The sequence below is a fragment of the Quercus robur genome, chromosome 3, assembly GCF_932294415.1.
Source record: "Quercus robur chromosome 3, dhQueRobu3.1, whole genome shotgun sequence".
Taxonomy (NCBI): domain Eukaryota; kingdom Viridiplantae; phylum Streptophyta; class Magnoliopsida; order Fagales; family Fagaceae; genus Quercus; species Quercus robur.
The window spans coordinates 19,068,796-19,084,739 of record NC_065536.1 but is presented as its reverse complement, the minus strand read 5'-3'; the positions used below and the strand labels follow the sequence as shown (position 1 = coordinate 19,084,739).

Sequence of the window (15,944 nt, the reverse complement as noted above, 5' to 3'; positions counted from 1 at the left end):
TCCGAGACAAGAAAATATGATGAAGGCTTTTAGAGAGGTCCTGGATGAGTGCGGTCTAATGGATTTAGGCTTTGTTGGTGAGAAATACACCTAGAAAGGAAAACGCTTCGGTGGTTTGGTTCTGGAGCGACTTGATCGGGCGGTTTCAAACAATAATTGGTTTGCCTGCAATCCGGGTACTCGGGTACAGCACCTACACTCTCACGCCTCGAATCATAGACCAATCATTGTGAAGTCGGAAGGGATTATTCCCAAACCGAACAGGCCTTTCAAATTCGAGAAAATGTGGTTGAGTGACAGGGGCTGTTCCGATACAGTCATCTCGGCTTGGGGTAACTCAGCTCTGGATACTACCATGGCCCATGTTGCAGGTAAAATTAAACTCTGTGGTGATAGACTTTCCATTTGGAGTAAACAATCTTTTGGGTGCATTAAGAAAATGATTGAAACTAAAGGTAAATTGCTTGCTAAAGCTGAACTTGCAGTTGCTAGAGGGGGTGGAGACTATGCATTAGTCAAGGCTCTGCAATTGGAGATCAATGTTCTACTAGACAAGGAAAGCCAAATGTGGGAGCAACGTGCTAGGGCATTATGAAATGCAGTGATCGCAACACCAGCTACTTCCACAGCAAAGCCTCCCACAGACATCGTAGGAATCGAATTTCCGGCCTTAGAAACAATGCCAATGTGTGGTGCACGGATGAGAGTCAGATCAAAGAAATAGTGGTTGATTATTACAACTCCCTTTTCACCTCTACTCATCCCTCGGATTTGGATGAAATTCTCGAAATAGTCCGGCCCTCTGTCTCAGAAGATATGAATAGCCAACTTTCCAAGCCATTTTCAAGAGAAGAAGTGGATACAGCTATCAAAGAGATGCACCCCATCAAGGCTCCCAGCCCCGACGGTATGCCTCCTATCTTCTATCGACCTTTCTGGTCTTTACTTGGTGATGATGTATATACTGTTGTCTTGGATTACCTGAATAATTGTAAAATTCCAAAGGAAATCAACCATACTAATATCACCTTGATCCCGAAAGTGAAATCCCCAGAAAGCATCACAAAGTTCAGGCCTATAAGCCTGTGCAATGTGATATATAAGCTGGTCTCAAAAGTCCTTGCCAATAGGCTTAAAGCAGTCCTCCCCTTTATCATTTCAGAAAACCAGAGTGCCTTCCAAGCAGGGAAAGTCATCACTGACAATGTCCTTATGGCATTTGAGACCCTACACTATATGAAACACCACCAAACTGGGAAATCTAGTTTCATGGCGCTCAAACTGGATATGGGCAAAGCGTATGACCGCTTAGAATGGTCCTACTTAGAAGCCCTAATGAAAAGGATGGGTTTTTGTGATACTTGGGTGGCATTAATTATGGAGTGCATATTGACGGTTAGCTACTCAATTTTGGTAAATGGTGAACCCTCGAGTACAATCTATCCCTCTAGGGGCATTCGTCAGGGCGACCCTCTGTCGCCATATTTATTCATACTTTGCATCGAAGGCCTTCATGGTCTCCTAGCCAGTGCAGCTGATGCAGGTCACATAAGGGGTGTTTCCATTTGTAAAAAAGGTCCTAGACTGACTCACCTATTGTTTGCAGACGATAGTGTCGTCTTCTATAGGGCCTCCCTCGCTGAATGTCATATGATTCAAAATTTGCTGTCTTGTTATGAAAGGGCTTCGGGGCAAATGTTAAATAGGTGTAAAACGGGTCTTTTCTTCAGTAAATCCACGCCTATTGATACTCAAAACCAAATAAAAGACTCCCTGGGGGTTCAAAACATCAAGCTCTACGAAAAGTATCTCGGTCTTCCTGCTCTAGTCGGCAAGTCTAAGAGAGCTAGTCTTGATTTCATTAAGGAGCGAGTCTGGGCAAAGCTCCAAGGTTGGAAAGAGCAGCTCCTTTCCTAAGCAAGCCGTGAAATCCTTCTTAAAGCCGTTGTCCAAGCCATCCGGACATATGCCATGAGCTGCTTCAAGCTCCCCATTACTCTGTGCAACGACATTAAAGCCTTAATTCAAAAATTCTGGTGGGGGCAGCGAGGCAACCAAAGGAAAATCCATTGGACAAGCTGGAATTCTCTGTGCAAGCCTAAGTGTTTGGGTGGGTTGGGCTTCAAAGATCTCCAAAAATTTAATGACTCTATGTTGGCTAAACAAGTTTGGCGTCTTTTGGGCAATGAGGACTCTCTTTTCCACAGGTTCTTCAAAGCAAAGTTCTTCCCTAGTGGTAGTATTGTCGATGCCAAGGCTGGGACTGGTTCTTATGCCTGGAAAAGCATTCTCAAAGGGCGGGATGTGATAAGCAAAGGGCCGCAATAGAGAGTGGGCAACAGCTCGGAGATCCGGATTTACCAGGACAATTGGCTCCCTGACCTGCACCTTAAACGTGTATTGTCTCCCCCAGATTTTCTCGGCATTGATGCTAGAGTTTCAGTTCTGTTGGATTTTAACAAAAGATGCTGGCTTCATGATGTAACTGACAACCTCTTCTTACCTCACGAAGCGGGACTAATTAAATCTATTCCTATCAGCATGGTGGATTGCGACGATAAAATTTACTGGCCTCTGAGTGTTAATAGCGAATATTCGGTCAAAACAGGGTATATACTTCTTATGGATCAGGAAGCCAGCGAAAACCTGAGTTCTTCGGACGTATCCCAATCTAAGCAAATCTGGAAAGCGGTTTGGAACCTGAAAGTTCCAAATAGAGTGAAAATCTTAATTTGGCAGGCAGGTTTGGATGCTCTGCCTTCTCGGATGAATCTGGTAAAAAGGAAGGTGCTGTGCGATTCGGTCTGTCCTAACTGTGGTCTGGAGCAAGAGTCGATCCATCATGCCCTCTGGTCTTGTCCAGCCTTATCTGAGGTTTGGGCAATACAATTCGCGTGGCTAACTAGGCAAACCAGGTTCTGTTCCAATTTCCTGGATATTATGCAAGCTTGCCATTCTAGGAGCAACCTCTTTGATTTGTTTGCAATCATCACTTCACTTTTATGGACCCGTCATAACAGATTGCGAGTTGGCGAGACAACTGTTCTGCTGCAAAGAATTAATTCCCTGGCATGTGACACTCTCCAGGAATTCCAAGATGCTAATCCTCTCCCCCGTGGCCCTTCCTCTTCTCCCATCCCTGTCAAGTGGTCTCCGCCTCCCAAAAACTGGGTGAAAGTCAACTTCGATGGGGCTTTGTTTAAGGAGGTTGGCTCTGCTGGGTTGGGAGTAATTATTAGGAACGACCTTGGTCTAGCAATGGCTGCCTCGTCACAAATCATTCCACTGCCTACCTCGGTAGAGATGGTGGAAGTGCTGGCAACCCGCAATGCCATCTGTTTAGCTAGGGAGCTTCAGTTTGCCAAAGTGATAGTTGAAGGTGACTCTGAACTGGTGATAAAGTCTCTAAATAGCACAAGCTACTCCTCCACCAGCTTTGGACATATCATTCGAGACATCAAAATTGCATCTGCAGCTTTCAATGAAGTGATTTTTTTGTCACACTCGCAAACAAGGCAACAAAGTAGCCCATTTGATTGCTAGGCGAGCATGTAATTTTTCCCCTTTTAATGTCTGGATGGAGGATGTTCCTCCAGACATCTTTCCTGTGTATTCCTCTAAATTGGTTTAATGAATCTTCCTCCCGCCTCGTCTTCTTGGGGCGGATTCTCAAAAAAAAGTCTGAACTTTACCTTGACCTGGGTTTTATATCCAAATCTATTAATGTGTTAAATTAAGGACCTCTTATTTTTATAGAAGTTAAACTACGAAGACTAACACAAAGTGGCACGAATAATGGCTTGGATCCAAATCCTCTCTCTGGTTAAATGTTAATAAGAGATGAATCCATAGCAAATACTTAGAAGAAGTTAAGTATATTTCCACACTATGACAAAATAACAATCATAGTTTTACAAATACTAATATAAGAAGGAAGGTACATATCATATTTTGTGTATCTCGTTAATATGTCAGAGGTTATATATATTAACCTTGCTTAAATGTACAGTCATTTATAAACATCTTAACGCCTCTCTAATCTGAGTCTCCCAATCATATGATACCCAATTAACATCTTTTCCCCCTCTGTTTTTGCCAACAAATGCCACTCCTCATCACTTGCCTCCATCTTCCTCTTCCAACCAGCATGAGCAGTAGTTGGCAATCCTTATAGTCAGTGAAACTAAAAGCCTCTTAACACTAACCTCCCTTGTATTCTCAGTAAGCAACTTCCTTATCAAGCATATCTTATATCTCTGTGCCATATCCCGAAATAAGTGCAAATTTCTTTCTTTGTGGAGCATAGTTAGGTCCCTTTTTAATGAGTAGCCGTTCCATTCACTAGAGCATAAATAGTTCAAAAATATAAGCGATAAGTACATGCAAACAATTTAAGTAATGGTTTTAAAGACAAACAACACCAAGCTGAAAGGTTTAAGATATTTACCAAAGACATAAAATGGACCCCCAAGAAACCAGAAGACATTCAAGAAAATTCACACACTTTGAGAGCCTAGTGATTATTCAATGATTATTCGAGTAGGTAGATAGATACAGTCCCTTGATATCTATCCAGAACATTGAATCAGCTTTTATGGGGTCATTCTACAGTACCCACCTTTTTTTTTGGTGGGTACGGTACCCACTCATAAATCTAACCATTGATTTCATTTGTTTTGATCCTGGCCGTTTATGTAATTTTAATGAATTACCGGTTACCAGTCAAGCAGGTAACATATAAAATCAATCACAGGAAAGAAAGAAAAAAGAGACTTTTCTTTTTTCTCTCTCGCCGTCTCGCGTTCTCTCTCTCTACTTCTCTGCTGCGTTCTTTTAATTCTGCTCCTTCTCATCGTTCTTGGCCGATCTTCACCTCGTCTTCATACAAATCTCAGGTAACTATTCTTCATACATTTTCCCTGAATTTATCGGCGAGATTTGGGTTTTTGAATGATGGGTTCAATGATTTATTTCAAGTGAAAGTGAGAGTAGGGTAGGCCTTTTCTTCATCCCTTCTCCCTTTTCCCTGAATTTATCGTCAAGATTTGGGCCTATTTGGTTGGTGGTTTTTTTTTTAAGGAATTTTGGAACACAAGCATTAGTAATGTTGTGAAATCTGAGTTGAAATTTCGTAATAGGCAGATTAGAATTGCAAATCAAGCCACTTGCTTCGATTTTTCCCCAATGGAAACCCATGTGAAAATTTCCCATTGAAGAAAAACAAAGAAGAGAGGTTAGAAATCAACATGAACAGAGACAGTTCTCTTAAAGCAACTTCAAAATTTTCTGAGCAAAGTCAACTTCCTGTTATAAATGGTAAAGGTAATGGTCAATTGATGTATAAAAAGAAAGGGTCGAAGAAGACACAACATGATTCAAGTGTTAAAAATGGGAAGCCATCAAGTGTGTTTAAGAGGAGAGTATTTTGCTTCTCAAAATCCTTTCCTGAGAATAGGGTAAGTTGTTAAAATTCATACTTCAATTTTGCAGTACAAGAACCATGGCCTTGGTATAATTATCACTATTTAGAAGTTCACTGACGTGCCTCTGGTTATGAATGTGTATGTTAAATTGTAAATGTCGAAGAAATGTACACTGGGTATTTTTAATAAATCTTGAAAATAGTATCTATGTCATTTGCAAAAAGAAAATTTGTGCACTGAATAGGACTTGGAATGTGAAACATGAACTTGTAGTCTTGTGAACCTGCCTGAAAGCTTAAACTAAAGGTCTTTGGTTGCTATTTTAAGAATTCTATATTTAATGGTAGAGAACATATTGCTTTTATATTAAACAATTTGGGTTTGGATTAGGCTTCTGAGTTCTTTCCATTAACTTGAATTATATGTGAGGTTTGGTGAACTGAGTCAATTTAGCTTTGTTAAGAAATTGTTTGATGAAATGTCTGTGTGAGTTGTGTATTTTAATGCATGAGTTTTTTGTCTGAGATTTTGAGCAACTAAAATATTATTGTGAAATTTTATGTCTATTGCATTTTCTAGTACTATTATCTAGTTAGGGATTGAGGTCCTGATGAAGGTTGATGGGCAAAATGGCTTAAACATTGCAGTTTGGTTTTTCTGGAACCATCATTTTATTCTGCTGGGCAATCAAGTTGCTAGCTAGTTTTATTTTGTGTGAGTAGTTATGGATATGTGCTTTTAGAGCAGTCCATCTAGCCTTGGTCCTACTTGCCTATAGTAATTGAATTTGTTTCCCAATCTCTTTGAAGTATTGGAAGACAGTTGGCTTTTTTACCTCTAGTAAATGGATCCAATAAGAGACTATTTTTATAGCTTATAGATATATAGATTTATCTTTATTTTCTATTTCTGTTTTCGTTTGTGGGCCGCAAACATAGGATCCCCTGCCTAGCATTGAACACCCCCCCCCCCCCCCCCCCCAAAAAAAAAAATCCTCTCTTATCATATTCGTTGGATATTTGGAATTTGGTTCCGTTATGTTTGATGTTATTTGGCGAGAGTGAGATAGGCTAATGTTTGAGGATATGGAGAGTACAAGGAACTAGCTTCTAGCTTATTTTGTTGGGGACTCACAAATAGAGAGTCAATTCTAATGCTATTGAGTCTATCTTTTTGTACATAATCTTTTGTATTTTTTGTAATTCCTCAGGCTACTTCTTGCCTTTCTTTGCATGACGTAGTCTCTTTTTAATAAATTTTTATTACATATCAAAAATAATTGAGAAGCATGCATTTTTTTTTTGGTTAGTGGTTTGCTATTGGTTTGAAACACCCCTGTATGAGAAGAAAGAAACAAATAACTCTTAATTCATTCAAAAGAACAAAAAAATAGGATAGTTAGTCATGATTTCATTTGGCAAAATTGCTGCAATAAGGCTCACTGCCACTTAAAAAAGTTAGTGAATTACTAAATGTTGAAACTACATGTTCATGAAATCTTGACATTGATCTAACACGTCTCCTAACTTTCAGGGTATAGACCCATAATAGCTGCCATTAAAGACAATATGGATTCAAATGGTTTGTAAAATGAAGAGGAATGAATTGTTAAAATGTGTCGATTAAAAGCATGCGAGATGAATGGACCTTTGCTCATTTTGCACATTTTCTTTTTGAATTAATCTTTAGGAATTGTGATGTTTTTCTTATGATGTTCATGTTCTTTTTTATCGCAGCATTTGCACCCATGAATGGAGGAACTGCTTCTGAGTTACCTGATACAAACTCCTGGAAGCAACCATTTGATGCTCAGAGATACTTTTCACATAGTGAAAGTGACTGACAGGACTGTGTATACCTTTTTTTTTTTTTTTTTTTTTGAGAATTGGACTGTGTATACCTAAATAAAGAAAAGGAGCAAGTTGAGACAATTTTCCCTCAGTTTTTCTCTCAATCTATTACTATTGGTGTCAATGCTTTAGCCAAGACAGCAGCTGGAGCCTGCCCCCTTACCGTAGCTGAATAGCCATAGCTTTTCTTCTTTTCTTTGTTGGATGTATGTGGAATTATATTTTTTTGGGGTAGCCAGGGGGGGGGGGGGGTGGAATCTAATTGAAAACAAAATGTTCTCAGTGAAAAAGAGAGAAGTATTATGACATTTAAACTTTTGTTTTGTTGAGAAGAAAAATGAGAATGTAGTAAATGTAATAATGTGTAAATTTATTTTTTTGCCTCTTTTACATAAAATTAATTTTTTAAATAGTATATAAGAAGTAATATTTCTTCAATTATTACATAAGAAGTAATATTTATTAAAAATAATGTTGTGAAAAAATATATATGAGAATTGCCTTGTCTGAAACCACGATTTAACTTAAGATTCTGCCAATGTGGCAAGAGATAACAAGACATAATGTACACTTGGAAACGATTTCAATAATATCACATTTTGTGCTAAAATTGTATTTTGAAAACATAATTTTTGTGTAAATGCATTCACTTTAAAGTCATATTTTGGATAAATAAGTTTAGTACAAAATTTGAAAATTAGTATTTTACTTTGAAATTGTGTTTTGATATTTTAGCATAAAACAAGATTTGATTTTTAAGCTCACTTCATAAAAAGATGCAAGTGAAATGGTAATGTGGAGAGAGTAAGATGCAACCATCTCCTCTCTATCTCTAAAACTGTCTCTCGCAATCCTCCATAGCTAGAACTCACCTTGAGCTCTATCCAAGGCCGAGAGCCTAGAAACCTATAATTGTACATTAGATTTTTTGTAAAATCCTATATTGAAAACATGGTTCAAGGAGAATCTATTCACCATTTCTCCTAAATAATTTGTCGATAATGTTATTTTTAATAATTACTAGTATGTAACTTGTGCTTACACACATGAATGATGAATTCTAGTAGTGCTACTGGACACTACATATACAATATCAATTCACTATCACTATCCATGAAATTATACTAAATACAAAACAAAATAATATAACAAATTGGTTCAATAGTATCTCCTAAATTGAATAAGGATAAGTACATGGGATCATTTAGCTCAATTATAGTTTGTTACGTTCAATATCTTTACATACAAAATATCTAAATAGAAACAATATAAAAATATATATATTCATTAGTTCAGGGGTCTTTTGGTCATTCTTAGGTTACGGGGGTATTACGGTCAGTTTTTAGGTTCTAAAGATATTTTCATCATTTAGGTTCTGAGGGGATTTTGATAATTTTAGAGGGAATTGGGGGAATTCTGGTCATTTTTTAGGTTATGAGGGAATTTTGGTTCTTTTTAAGGTTTTCGGGGTTATTTCGGTCATTTTTTATGTAGTATGGTTATTTCGGTCATTTTTAAGTTTCTAAGGGTATTTTAAGATATTCTCTAGGTATAGGGGGCATTACCGTGATTTTCTCTTCTAAAGGTATTTTGGTCATATTTTAGGTTTCGTGGTTATATTAGTCATTTTTTAGGTTTTATGGTAATTTCGGTCATTTTTTAAGTTTCAAGGCCATGTGGTCATTTTTTTTGTCCTAAGGGTATTTTGGTCATTTTTTAGGTTTCATCGTTATTTTGGTCATTTTTAAAGTTTCAAGGTCATTCAATCAATTTTTTATTTGTTCTAATGGTATTTCAGTTATTTTTTAGGTTTTATGGTAATTTTGGTAATTTTTTTTAAGTGTTAGGGTGATTCGGTCATTTTTAGGTTTTAGAGGTATTATGGTAATCGGTGAGGGAAAAAAAAAAAAAAAAAAAAAAAAAAAATATCGAATGTGCAAAAGTGCGCTTACATTTGAAGTTGGTAATGCCCATTGTGACAATGGAACTGTTGAATGTGAGAAAAAAACAAGGGTATAACCCAATGTGGCAAAAGTATAGTCAAGAATGATGTTGGTACTACTTAACGTGACAAATACAAATAAACAATGTATTAGCATGTGTTAGTGTAAAATACACAAGTGTATTTGCATGAGTAAAATTACCTGTTCACAAAACATCAATTTTGACATATACTTGTCATTGTCCCCTATATATATATTTTTAAACCATTTCAATGTGGGATTGCCATCTTCATCAATCATTTTTTGCTAGAAACATATATATAATAAGTAAGTAAAAAAGTGACTTTAGTGGTGGGCCCAAATCTAAAAGTACGATTAGATGTGATATTGGTACTACCCAATGTGACGATGAAATTGTCAAATGTAAGAAAAAAAAAAAAGAGGACCACTAAATGTGACAAAAGTACTGTCAAATGTGATGTTGGTACTGCCGAATGTGACAATCAAATGTGAGAAAAAAAGTAAAGGAACCACCAAATATGACAAAAGAACAATCACATATGATATTAGAACTGTACAATGTGAGGATGGAACCGTAAAATATGAGAAAAAATAAAGGAACCGCTGAATGTGACAAAAGTATAGTCACATGTGATGTTGGAATTGCACAATGTGAGGATGGAACTGTTAAGTGTGGGAAAAAGGTAAGCGAACCACCCAATGTGACAAAAGAACTGTCATATGTGATATTGGAATTGCACAATGTGAGGATAGAACCGTCAAATGTGAGAAAAAAAAGTGAGGGAACAACCAAATGTGAGAAAAGAACTATCACTTTTGATATTGGAACCACACAATGTAAGGATAGAACCGTCAAATGTGAAAAAAAAAGTAAAGGAACTATCAAATATGAGAAAATAACTGTTACATGTGATGTTGGAACTGCACAATGTGAGGATGAAACCGTCAAATGTGAGAAAAAAGTAAGGGAACCACCCAACGTGAGAAAAGAACTGTCACATGTGATGTTGGAACTGCACAATGTGAGGATAAAACCGTCAAGTATGAGAAAAAAGTAAGAGAACCACCCAATGTGACAAAAGAATTGTCATATGTGATGTTGGAACCGTACGATGTGAGGATGAAATCGTCAAATGTGAGAAAAAAAAGTAATGGAACCACCAAATGTGAGAAAAAAATATCATATGTGATGTTGAAACTGCACAATGTGAGGATAGAACCGTCAAATATGAGAAAAAAGTAAGGGAACCACCAAATGTGAGAAAAGAACTGTTACATGTGATGTTGGAATTGCACAATGTGAGAATGGAACCGTCAAATATGAGAAAAAAGTAAGGGAACCACCCAATGTGATAAAAGAATTGTCATATGTGATGTTAGAACCGCACAATGTGAGGAACTACACAATGTGAGAAAAGGGTAAGGGAACCACTTAATGTGACAAAAGAACTGTCATATGTGATGTTGGAACTGCACAATATGAGGATGGAACCGTCAAGTGAGAAAAAAAAAGTAAGGGAACTACCAAATGTGAAAAAAGAACTGTCACATGTGATGTTGGAACTGCACAATGTGAGGATGGAACCGTTAAATGTGAGAAAAAAAAAAAAAAAAGGGAACTATCAAATGTGAAACAAAAACTGTCACATGTGATGTTGGAACTGCACAATATGAGGATGGAACCGTTAAATGTGAGAAAAAAAAAGTAAGGGAACTATCAAATGTGAAACAAGAACTGTCACATGTAATATTGGAACTGCACAATATGAGGATGGAACCGTCAAATATGAGAAAAAAGTAAGGGAACCACCTAATGTGACAAAAGAACTGTCATATGTGATGTTGGAACTACACAATATGAGAATAGAACCGTCAAATGTGAGAAAAAAAAAGTAAGGGAACCACCAAATATGAGAAAAAAACTGTCACATGTGATGTTGGAACTACACAATGTGAGGATGGAACTGACAAATGTGAGAAAAAAGTAAAGGAACTACCAAATGTGAGAAAAGAACTGTCACATGTGATATTGGAACTCCACAATGTGAAGATGGAACCGTCAAATATGAGAAAAAAGTAACCTGATGTAACAGGTTACCTACTAGTGGGTACTGTACCCCCCTTTTTTTTGGGGGTACTGTAGAATTACTCGCTTTTATGATTATTGCTGTAACCCATCCATTTATAGCACAATGTCAAAAACCAGATTCTAAGCTTTTTATGGTTGTTCAATTTAACAGTTTTAAATTAGCCACATTTTCGTTCTATAGGAAACTAACAACAGCGTTTAAATGCAATGCTAAATAAATTATCAAGGTTTGATAAAAAAAAAAAGAATGGTACTTGGAATATTCCTGTGTTTAAATGCAGTATTAAAAAAGGTAATTTAAACAAATTTTCCAGGTTAGAGAATGAAAATTAATTTAGTGAGTAGAAATTCTTTTGCTTTTAAAACATCAAACAATGAAATACTTAATTTAACTTTCCCATACCTAGTAGTAGTTGCCATAAGCATATCAACAAGGTACAAAAGAATATTAATCATTATATACTAATGATACGCAGTCTCCAGAATTCTTGGGGGATGACATGTACTGCTACTGAGGATGATGTTGATGTTTTCATGTCTGGATATGTATTTCGTCTTAAAATTTGGCACGAGAGGGGCCTGAGTTTGTTGAAAAGGGAAGATAAGAACTCTTAAGTTTGACATATGGCTACATATATATGGGTCTGCTCTCAGACTTTTATGATGTTGACTTGATTAAACCAATTAATGTACAAATGGAAGTGACCAATTTAAGTGGTCAGCTCTGTAGACAAAGAACTTTTTGTTCGCAGTCAGCATTCTAGCATGATTAATGGATTACAGGGTCGTTATCTGCTATATGGGCCAGTAGTTAGGTGAGCTTTTATTTTTGCATGCTAAATTATCTTTCTGGTTCAACCCCCAACTCTGAATAACTTCCTTTTGTTATTTGTGAAGGATTGCAAAACGATGGGTTGCTTCGCATCTATTTTCATCTTGCTTGGTAGAAGAGGCAGTCGAGCTATTGGTCGCTCATCTCTTTTTAAAACCTTTGCCATTTAATGCTCCTTGCTCTCATATCACTGGATTTCTAAGGTCAAGTTATCTGTTCCTGTTTATAAGGAATTTTAACTAGTAACTATGTAAATTACATGATTGATTTTGCATCTTAAATCATAGATATTAACTTAAAACATTATGAAGAGATAGATTTTCAAGGAACCTTTCTTCCAGGACTTTCTAACCAAGGTTTTGAAACCCGAACCGGACCGTACGGTCCGACCGGAAAAACCTCAAACCACTCATTTTTGCGATTATTTTAGCCTCAAGAACCGCTCTATGGGAAAAAAGTAGGGACCCGTGCAAACTGCAGTCGGACCTCACGGTTCTGAGAACCGTGAACGGTTCTCGCGGTTCTCATAGGTCCCTTTTAAAAAAAAAAAAAAATTAAGATTTAAACGGCACCATACCGAAATATTTACTATTTTTGGTCGGAAAAAAAAAATCCACTAGTAAATAATTTGAATAAAAGTAAAAAGAAATCAGAAAACGTCTGATCTGACCCAGAAAACGTCTAATCTTTGTTTCAGTCTCTTTGCTTCACTCTCAAAAAACATCTCACATAAGCCAAACACAAAACAAAATCCAATTCTTACAATAAAGTTGAATCAGAACAAGCAAATATGAAAAAAAGAAAAAAAAAAGAAAAGAAAAAAGAACAAGTCGATCTGACCCAGTCTGGTGGTGGGGAGGACGAACGGCGATGGGGCGGCGGACGAGGTAGTGTTGCATGGTGAATGTCGATCTCCACCTGCTTTGTCCTTTCGGCGACCTCAATCTTCGCTGGCCTTTGATCTGTGCACAACGATCTCCACCGGCACTTCAAATTCTCCTCTCTCTCTCTCTCTCTCTCTCTTCTCTTTTCTCTGATGTGAATATGTGAATGTGATAACTGTGAAGTAAATGTGAGGTTGAGAGTTGAGTAATAAATTGGGTCCGTATGAAAATGTGTGGTGGTCTTTATCCCTTATTTTATTTTTTTTTTTTTTTTATGTAATCGTGTGGTTTTTTTTTTCTTTTTTGATTCAAACGTGTGGTATTTAATATTAAGAAATGGCAATTAAGAAATACTACCACAATATTTTCACAATAAATTTTAAGTAATAGATTGTTATTAACTAATATTGGTGAGTAAAAAAATAATTTCAACGGTGGGTTCAAAGTAGAACTAGTAACAACTTTCCACATAAAATTTTAATGTAATTCTTGTAAAAATATTGCGAAAAATATTATGGATATAACATAAGAATTCTTTCTTCATTTGCTTTTGTTTGTATTGCTTTTTTATCTCTTCCTTTAATTTCATTCACTTTTGTTTCTAGTGCTTTTTTAGATTTGTGAATGTAAGCTAGACAGCTGGTCACGTGGGCATTGGAAAGTGGAAATTGGAAAGACAATCTGATGCTTTTAATTTTCTTTTTATAAAAAAATGGTTATTGTTATTATTGGATAGATATTTCATATTTGGGGTATAGATGGATATATTAGACATAGTTCAAATATGGATTTATTGTTTTAATCGGACTATTTTAGTTAATTTTTCTATTTTTTACTAATTTAATATTTTTATATATATTTAAAATAATTATTAAATTAATTATGACGTCATCACGGTTCGATCTCAAAAACCTTGAACCTCCCTTTTTTACGGTTCAATGAATGGTCCAGATCTGAAAACCTTGTTTCTAACATGTAACTCTATTGAATTAGAAACAAACTAAAACTAATTCTTCTGAATTCAATTTTGGTTATTATAAACTATGATGGCTCCATATGTGGGCTTATTTAATATATGGGTTGCTCAGACTATTATATCTACAAACTAGTTAGTCTCCTTGGGCCTGATGATGTTCTATCATATGCATGCCAACTTCATTAATAGGTTCCTCCGATTACTATCAGAGTATGACTGGACCTTTTCTGCTTTGGTTGTTGACATAAATGAAGATTTGAGCCCAAAAGACGAGAAAGAGATAAGCATAAGTTCTGTATTGAGTGAATTATTATTGAATATTATACGATAATTTTGGTTCATTAATCATGCTTACTTAAATTTGTGATCTTATTTTTCACTAGATGTTCATTATCAATTTTTCAGAACAACTTTATGTTGAGGAACAGAAAGCTACAGAAGAGTACATATTTAGTTTTCTTTCATGAGATACAAAACAGTGGATAGAGGCAGAGACGAGCAATTATATGATATGTCGACTGATTCAAGGCTTTACCTAGAAAGAAAAAACAGAGATTAAATATTCAAATATTGCGCATTATTACAGTAACAAATCATGTTTTAATAGTTTCAATCGTCACAACAAATTCAGTGACAACAGAACTGGTGCCATCAGCGAAAAAATTAAATAAATAAATAAATAATTTCCACCCAGTATAATTAATATGTTGAAATTGTTGCTATATGTGCGTATATTTATTTTGTTATTTGAACAATTCACACCCATCATTGTTTACTAGTTAATGATTCAGTAACGCTGGAGATGCCATTGAAATTTGGTTTCCTTACCCCATGAAGGTGTAAAACTCAACTGAAGTGTTTAATTAAAGTTTAATTAAGGGCATTCCACTCTCCACGTACCAATAATGTTCAAGCTTTTGTTGTTTTCTTGGGTTTTTCCGTGAGAGAACTTTTTTGAATGGGTTGCTTTTGGTTTTTAATTTGTTTGATGGAAACTGTGTAGTAGTGTGTATTTATCAAAAGGATAATCTCAAGTTCATTTCCTGATGGAGGGGAATTAAGTTTTTTCTTTTTAGATAATATAGACAGAAGACAAAGGTATGGGGAAAGAAGGAGTGTGAAGACAAGATTTACAACATTAGCACTTACAAAAATGTCAAACCTTTGAAAGTACTAGAGAGGCTTATAAGGAAGAATATGTCTTTAAGCTATCAAAATAACCCAGCTTATGATCCCTCTAATCTCAAATAAAAATTTCTTTATAGAGGTTTTGAGCAGACTAACCTTCTTCAGCCTTTCTATTTTGTAAGTTAGACAACGTTTGAAACAATTTTAGAAAATAGCATCTCGAGTTTTAGAAACTCGAGATCCATATTACAAAAAAGCCCCATAGATCTCGAGTCTTTAAGACTCGAGTTTCATGCGAAAAAAATTTCACCTATAGTGGCGTTTTTAAGCCTTTCAGTGACGTTTTAAAGCCCTATAGCGGCGTTTTCCTAGAAAATTTTTTTCTTAAGTACAGATTTATGGAGTCCTATAGTGGCGTTTTTAAGCCCTATAGTGACGTTTTATAGACCTATAGCGGCGTTTTTATTCAATTTATGGAAATCGAGCCTTTAAAACTCGATTTTCAGCTTAATTTTTTTCAACTTTAAACTAATCCACATACAAATCGAGACTTAAAAACTCGATTTTTACCTTGGAACTCGAGTTTTAGACACTCGAGATGCTAGTTTTCAATATTGTTTTGAAACGTGACAATTAACTAAATTTTTTAATATTTATTGTTATTTAGAAAAAAAATTCTTTCTTTATATCTTCAAATAAAGCTGTGTTAGAACTCCTTTCCCTTTTCCTTGTGTGTGTGTGTGTTTGTTTCTCAAGAAAAAGAATGGGTAATTGTCCCACATTGCTTAAGAGAGTGTG

The 15,944-nt window shown here is 35.9% G+C and overlaps 2 protein-coding genes and 1 long non-coding RNA gene across 46 annotated transcripts in view; 2 read left to right on the top strand and 1 right to left on the bottom strand.

Moving 5' to 3' along the window:
- LOC126717396 (disease resistance protein RPV1-like) overlaps window positions 1-15,944 on the bottom strand; it is a 206,061-nt gene that overhangs the window by 150,973 nt on the left and 39,144 nt on the right. The gene's annotated exons all lie outside the window — the stretch shown is intronic.
- On the top strand, window positions 4,630-7,397 carry LOC126717404 (uncharacterized). Of its 2 annotated transcripts, XR_007652555.1 has the most exons (3): window positions 4,717-4,895; window positions 5,139-5,456; window positions 7,160-7,397. It is a non-coding gene; the product is annotated as an uncharacterized LOC126717404 (long non-coding RNA). The 2 variants fall into 2 exon arrangements; XR_007652556.1 differs by lacking the exon at window positions 5,139-5,456 and having other exon boundaries at window positions 4,630-4,895.
- LOC126717403 (uncharacterized) lies at window positions 11,807-14,412 on the top strand. The gene is made up of 3 exons (XM_050419144.1): window positions 11,807-12,141; window positions 12,224-12,361; window positions 14,208-14,412. The coding sequence occupies exons 1-3, from the start codon at window positions 12,092-12,094 to the stop codon at window positions 14,347-14,349; spliced, it is 330 nt and encodes a 109-aa protein (XP_050275101.1). The 5' UTR covers window positions 11,807-12,091; the 3' UTR covers window positions 14,350-14,412.

Excerpts from the sequence above, each read along its gene's own strand:
- LOC126717403 (XM_050419144.1), top strand. The coding sequence starts at position 12,092 with ATGATTAATGGATTACAGGGTCGTTATCTGCTATATGGGCCAGTAGTT. Across the intron at positions 12,142-12,223 it reads CTATATGGGCCAGTAGTTAG|GATTGCAAAACGATGGGTTG; the intron begins GTGAGCTTTTAT and ends TTATTTGTGAAG. Across the intron at positions 12,362-14,207 it reads CATATCACTGGATTTCTAAG|GTTCCTCCGATTACTATCAG; the intron begins GTCAAGTTATCT and ends CTTCATTAATAG.